This window comes from Leiobunum rupestre, chromosome 6, assembly GCF_980474605.1.
Source record: "Leiobunum rupestre chromosome 6, qqLeiRupe1.1.hap1, whole genome shotgun sequence".
Classification (NCBI taxonomy): domain Eukaryota; kingdom Metazoa; phylum Arthropoda; class Arachnida; order Opiliones; family Sclerosomatidae; genus Leiobunum; species Leiobunum rupestre.
Genome location: NC_143389.1, coordinates 35,774,302 through 35,781,763, shown reverse-complemented (window position 1 = coordinate 35,781,763; position 7,462 = coordinate 35,774,302). Strand labels below are relative to the sequence as shown.

Here is a 7,462-nt window from a genome sequence, read left to right as displayed (position 1 = left end):
ATCACTAATTATCGCGTAAGTTAAAAATGTCGACTAGTTTCGGCATTGTTAGTGCCATTATCAAGACTAAAATATTGTCATATTTTCTAACCAAATTTGTTTTTAACAAAAGTAATTTTCCTTATCGGTTACCGCAAGAAAACTTATCAACGTTTCGTGGAAGGTATGAACTCAAATTATAAGTCCACGTTCAAGAAACAATTGGATAAAAATATTGCCTTAGAAAAATAGACTAAAATATAAAAGGATAAATATTTAAAATTTTATATTTTTCAAGGCCTTCAATTACTATGAAAGTCCATTTAGTAGAAGGGGAAAAAATCCATATTTGGTTTTAATTATAGGAGAGAGAGAGGATAATTACTACAGCGGGTAAGAAGTAAAAAGGGGGTAGATGGGGGGTCCTAAATTGCTTTTTAATTAACGAAAGAAAATATTTTACCCCTCGCGTATAAGACGTAATTAATTAAGTGCTTGAGACTGGGCTTATTTCGTAATAGAAGGCGAATGGTTCAAGCGCCGGTCGCGACGAATGTTTACAAAAGCGAGTTATAAAAGGAGAGCCGAGAGTAGGAGCTGACCGCCGAAAGAAAAAGGCTTCTCCGAATATACTTTCTCATTTCTTGGCTTTTATTTCCCTTCGCAGTAGCGAGCTCCTCTGGCAGTCCGCGAAAGGGATTCGAGCAACCGAGCGGTGGAGGCACTAGTCAATCCCAGTCGCGGGGAGGGAAGGAAGACCAATGGCGGAGGGGGGGAAGGAGGTCACGTGATCGCTTCACGTGAGCCCCCCCGGCAGCTCCGAAGCCGCGGAATCGCGAAGCGGCGCACTCGAGTCTCTCCCCTCGCAGCTACGATGTTCGACGACAACGCGCCGTGACCGAGAGATTTCGATCACAACCTTTTCCCCGCAATTTGCCGTTTTCTTAACTAACAGCGGGTGGAAAGAAAATCGCGTATTTTCCGTGGAGATAAAAGAAAGTTTGTTTCCCCTCTTCGCAGAGAATCCTTCATCGCGCTTTCGATACTCTCTAAACTGTCTTTTTAAAGAAAAAAAACTAGGATTTTTTGGTGTCGCGAGTTATCCGCGAGACACTTTTCCGGCGTCGATTGTCTCTCAGTTGGACTGCGGAACATTCTTTCGGTGGTCAAACGACTTCGTGCCGTCGTCCCGGAAGGAACTGGGACTCCGGTTTATTATCAAATTGACTCTCTAAACGTTCTTCGACGATTCGCTTTTGCAAAAGAAATTTTGGGTATCTAGGTTTCGAGAGAGTGTGAGAGGGAGAATATTTCGGTCGGACTTGTCCGGTTCTTTCTTTCGGTATTTCGTGGCGCGGATGCGAAAGATGGAAAGGAAAAAGGCTCCTCATCGGCGCGTAGCCGGAAGTAATCATTTCGGATCGGGCCAGTGGCCCGCGTTAGGGTCCGGCCAACGCCGCCGCCAAATGATCGCGACCGCCAAGTGGATCGGAATGCTTCTATTGGCCCAATGCGTTTGCTCGGCCTTGGCGGCATCTTCCTCCTCTTCCGAAGACAATAATTACCCGGGTAAGTACCTACCACGCCACTCTACTAATTACTACGGTTTATGACTCGGAAAACGACTTTTTTCCCAAGCCATCTCCTCTCAGCGTCCCTCCGTTATCTCGCGACCGCCTCTTAGCCATTGCTAGTCTATTATTGGATCTTTCAACCCTGAGGAAACTACGAAATACCGATCCTCACAGTCGTTTCCACCCACCGAAAAATAGGCCAAATCGATTCCGAATTCCCGTACTCTTTCATTAATGGCGCTACAAAAATGTAATTAAATATTCATTTATCACCCAGAAACATTTACATTCTTCGTCATTAACCGAGTAATGAATACGAAACACGCCCTCTGCCGCAAAAAAAGAAACACTGAAAACAAAACTCCCCCCCCCCCATTTATATATATATTTATATCATATCATACATGCCCATATATATAAATATATATATATTCCCACTTGACACCAATGAAACCCTTCCGTCGTGAAGAATCGATTCCGTTTGTTTCCAACACGTAAATTAAACAATAATATATTTACGGTTTTAAATTATTTAGAAGATTTGTTTTAACGAGGGGAAACATTAACTGTCTCGATGTCAGAAGCCGATATCGATTTGTAGCTGGAATGGGAAGTTAAAAAGTACTCGAGAGGACAATGACGAAGCGTCGTGCGAAGCTTTACATCTGTTTGTATCGGCGGTGGGAAGGAGAGCCCGCAAAAACGGCCTATAATCCTTACAAATGAAATTAGTGGCGCAACGCAATCAGAATGATAGGAGACGCCGGACAGATGTTGCCGGGAGATTGCGAAGAGGATTCTTCACTGGCAAACCTGGCTTTGTGGCTTTTAATCTTCTACTCAAGACTCAACCCGTTCGCGGGAAAGGAATAGAGTGGCCTTACGATATTCTTTCTCTCCAGATTGCTTCGGTGTTTTTCAATCTGATAAATTATTAAATACTAAAATCTTTCCGTCGAACACTGACAAGGAGACGACCCGAGGTTATATTCACCGATTTGGTTCAAACTCTGGTATAGTGTACACCTCCATGTACCTTAAAAAAGCTGCAAGGGAAAAGTTTCGTTTTGCCATGGCAACCGATAACGTTTTTGACAACATGATTTGGAATTATTTCTATTGGAAATAACATGGGAATTTGAAGGATTTTAAGGGTCCTCCAATCGACCAAATGGCATTTAAACTTGATTAAATTAAATTTTTAAAATCAATTTAAATTTTTTTTTACGTTTGAAATTTTTAAAAAAATTTATTTTTTAAAAGGTTTCACAGGGGGGACCCTTAAAATCCTTCAGATTCCCATGTTATTTTCAATGGAAAAATCCCAAATCATGTTGTCAAAAACGTTTTCGGTTGCCATGGCAAAACGAAAGCCCGTCGCAACTTTTCAGTTGCAGGTTTTTTAAGGTACATGGAGGTGCACACTATACCCGAGTTTGAACCAAATCGGTGATTATCACCTCGGGTCGTCTCCTTGTGAGAGAGGGAGACTCAGATATGAAAGAGTTGTTTTAGTATTCGAGATAACGGGAGGATATGCGATTGTCACCACTTTTATTACTAAGGGAAAGACATATAATTTAGTCATTGCTACCGACGCAGTGTCATGGTCACGATTCTTTTTTGTTTTAATAAAAATGCACAGCGTGTATTTATATTTATTTATTTATTTATCACGGCATTATCGACCTTCGTGTTAGATTTCTGAGATTGCCTTATTCCGCTTATGTATTTTATAAGAACGGCCCTTGACATTTTTTTCCATAGAAGTAAATAGTTTATATTTTGTTGGAGGTCATGTCACTGTTGAGGAGTAGTTATTGATTGAAAAGTATTTAAAAATCATAAAGTTAAAAAGCACGAAAGCAATTTCCTACCGATAGAAGTTCCAGTTTTGACCTCAAAATGTTGAATAGATGATCCATTGAACGTCTTTCTCACTCATACTAGGTTATTCAAAGTATAAGTATCGGTAAGCCATTATTTGAATTTATAGACCAAATCCCTGGTGGTCGGCTTATCCCTGAACATTGGTGCGCGGCGTGTGAAACACTTCTACAGGCGTTTGTTGAAGCGGCGGCTAATATAGACGCCGGTTTTGTATATCTTAGCGGATTTCGACGAATCCACCTCTGAATTAATCATCTAACGGAATAATCCACAGGCGTTGGTTACGCGAGAGAGTACATATATTCATGGCGCGTACGTTGGGCTATAATCTATACCAGGAATACTGATACGCGGATTATCCGTTTCCTATTACGCGCTACTAGAGCTTCCGAACCACGCTGATACGCAAAGAAATGTCCAATAACGGAAACCAATAAGCTTTGTTTTGCGGATTTAAATTTCGATCAAAATTAAAATCTAAATTTCCAAATAAACGAGTAAATTTCTAGCACGATGTCTGTCAAATTTAGACAACAAATGTCACGACCCCCGGTAAAAGAAACTGCGCGCTCCGGATACACTTTCCTATTTCCGATTCAACTGATTTCTTTCACCGGAAGTTTCTAAGTCACCTGAAATCCAATCCGCAACCCAAAAAGGAACTATATTATTTGCTCTGACTAGTTGTCAATGAAAAAACCATATACCAGGTTGCATTTTTAATTAAGATATTGTCATTAAGAAAGAAGGTTTTTGATTCTTAAAAACGTGTATCCTAGCTTTCCCCGCAATTACGTATTTTCATTAGAAGTTTTCCGGCTAAACATATTGGTGACGAAGAAGGCTACGTAGTCGGGCCCATTTGAAACATATCAGTTAGCGAAAATCCGAGTTTCTCCTCACACGCGCGCCTCACACACATAAACACCCACACACCCCCACACACACACACACCCCCACACACACACACACACCCACACACACACACACCCACACACACACACACCCCCATACACGCACACGAGCGAATCCCTTTCTGTTTATATTAAGCGCGTTACAACTACGATGAAACCGCCATCTATCAAACAAACACTCAATATGTCAGGCATATACCACGGCGGAATTTGCCCAGATTAAGTCCCTACAAAATAGCGCACGCCAAAGAGAGAGAGAGAGAACCAAATCAAAATAGCTGGCGCGGCTACGCAATGACGCTAATCTTGTTTAATAACAAGCAAAGAGTCGGCGGCGGTAGAGACTCCGAAATCGCGCGCTGGAGTTCCGACGGTCGGGCCGACCGTTTCCCTCGGCCCGTACCCCCTTCCTCCCTCGATCTCTCCTACGCGGCTTAAACCCCCACCGTTGGCACTACACCGCTTCGGTTCGACTTTCATCTGGAAATCCCGATAAGAAACGACGAATACAAACTTCACTCTATCCGTATCTTCGACCGAAGCTCGCGAAGACCCTGGCACGTCGTCGTCTCCTCGATTAGAAGTTAGCGAGGGTTGCGGGGGAACTCGTGTCGGGTAGAAACAAACAACAATTATGTAAAATGGTAAAGCGGGAGGGAGGAGATATGTTGTGAGTAGTATCGTTGATACATAGCGGAAGAGACAATTTCCATCAGGGCGAATTTTGCATTAAAACGAATACGGCTGCGCTGCTATCGGCGACCATTGTGGTCAAATATAATTCCCTAATGAACAAAGAGTCGGGAAACCATTAAACCTAGAGTTTCTCTCCATTACAGATTTCTTTCCACTAAACGATAACGGACAAGCAACGACGCAAATTGAAATGGTCAGAAAATGTTCTATCATCGACCAAGCTTTAAACAAGATGGTGGCACTCAATGTAAATCGAAAGCCCCCACTATCTAAGCAAAGATAAAGTAGAACTCCGTAACGTAGATTCTCATTGACGGTTTTGTAACGAAGCGTTTACCCACTTCCGGCACGTTACCTCCGAAAAGTCATCCTCCATCATTCGCTGTATTGTCCAATCACGGTAAACTTTGATGACGCGCTGTTGCACGAACAACGCGTCATCAAAGCTTGGCCGTGGTTTTATCTATAGTTGGTTGCCATGGTAACTACGGAGCTAATGTTTTCGGAGTTCCGTCAGGAAGTGGGTAAACGCTTTTGATACAATGATTTCGAATACACGGCAAGAGGTTTTGTTTTGTGTTTGCTCTAAGGCAAATCGAATATAGAAAAGCAGAAGAAAAGGTTGGTCGTGGTGGATTTCGGTTTATTTTAGGTCATTAAATCACATTGTTATAGTTAGTAAATGTGGTTTAAAAATGAACTCGTGTAACCCTGTGCAATACGATCCTTCAGTAAGGGTAAAACTTCGCAACGCTTCACGGCTTAAAATCAATAATATTTAGTTTTGAAAAAGCATTAAACATTATTCAACCAAACGAAAATATTTTATTTTAACGAAGAATTTCTCTTTAAATCGCTCTCACGAACTGAATTTGAAGTTTTCAACTTTTTGTATCGATTTCTCGAGATTTTAAGAATACACTAACGGCAAATGTATAAAACTCTTGTTTTATGCATTTATACATAGATCGACTCTGTCAATCGCTTGGAATCTAATTTTCTTTTAAACTGACATACATTTAAATTCATTGATTTGAATATTCGAGAACAATAGGTGGTTGGAATACATTTTGGTACTTAAAACTACGCGAAAGCTTCGACTGAAAATGGCGATAGCAATTGGGTTAACGAATTCGGTGTAGTCTGAAAAGCGGGAAACGAAATCGTTTTGCTTTCTAATTCTTTTGACGTTTGCTTACTTAGTTTCATTTTTACGCCTTCTTTTCGAGTTCATGGCTCACCGGCTCCTACTAACGTATCCGTTGCGCCTTCCACGAGTCATTCCCCACGTTAGGAAGCTACGGTTTGTGTAAGGTAGGACGTTGACGTTACGGAGATCCTTTGGAATTTCGACGGTAAACCTGGCTATTCCTATACCGCAAAGTTTCAAAAGAAACATTAGTTCAATGAAGTTGGTAAAAATGGAACCAGACCTTGAAGGGCAAATAAAAACGCTTGGGATGCGATAAATTAATTTCTTATGCTTAATTTTGAAAATTAAAGAGCTCTACTAAGCAATCAGCCAGGCTAGGCTAGGCTAATACCCAAGGTACCACCTTAGGCCTAAGTCATCAAGCGACTTCTGGCTATAATTATAAATGTAACATTTCACCTTGAAAATGCTTAATGGTGTAGACCATTATATAAATGTTAGGAAAATCTCAAAATTATAAGTGTAACAATTATTTCACATTTCAATTTTCATTTTGTTATATTGTTATTTTGATGCTTAGGTAATTAAGTACAAAAATATCGATACTTATATGATAGCTTAAGCCCACTGTAAAATAATGTTATTCTAAATTGAGATTTCTTAACATTTTCCGAACTTACCTTTTTATTTCCTTTTTTTCTCTAAATTTCTGAGATAACTTTTTAATTTAATTTATATATTTTCCTGTATCTCATTTTTTTTCTAAATTTCTGAAATAACTTAATAATTTAATTTATATATTTTCGTGCATCTCATTTTCTTTAACTGGCTGAATGAAATAGCAGCTTTAATGGTATAAAATATTCAGTTTTAAATCTTAACTAGTCGTCACAAAGAACTCCCGAATAGGAAAAAATAAAGTTTTAGACATATAAAATATTCTTTTTAGGTTTGAAGAAAAACGACATTTTCAATTTACGAGTTTAAAGAAACGAGCCCGTAAAAATGGCAATGGAAAAGACGGAGTCGCTGAAACAAAAACCTCCGTTGCCATCTTTATAAAAATAAAGTTGGGCGTTGGAGAAATTTAATTGAATTGGCCCTGGCTTTATTTTTCCCCGCAATATATTTTTTTTAAAAACTTACAAAGCTGTCCAATATTTCTTTTCCTCTACTTTCGAAGCTTTCGTTGAAAATATGAAAATGACATTCCGAAAAATAGCACCCCGGAAACCAAAAGAAAAAACCCCCAACAA

At 39.9% G+C, this 7,462-nt stretch overlaps 1 protein-coding gene across 2 annotated transcripts in view; it reads left to right on the top strand.

The window, feature by feature from the left end:
- The first annotated feature begins 846 nt into the window (after positions 1-846).
- LOC149940764 (kin of IRRE-like protein 3) overlaps positions 847-7,462 on the top strand; it is a 147,432-nt gene continuing 140,816 nt past the window's right edge. For both annotated transcript variants that reach the window (XM_090177291.1, XM_090177290.1), the window contains exon 1: positions 847-1,548. In XM_090177291.1, coding sequence (XP_090033417.1) covers positions 1,338-1,548 — 211 coding nt within the window. In that variant the 5' untranslated portion in view covers positions 847-1,337. The remainder of the gene's footprint in view (positions 1,549-7,462) is intronic.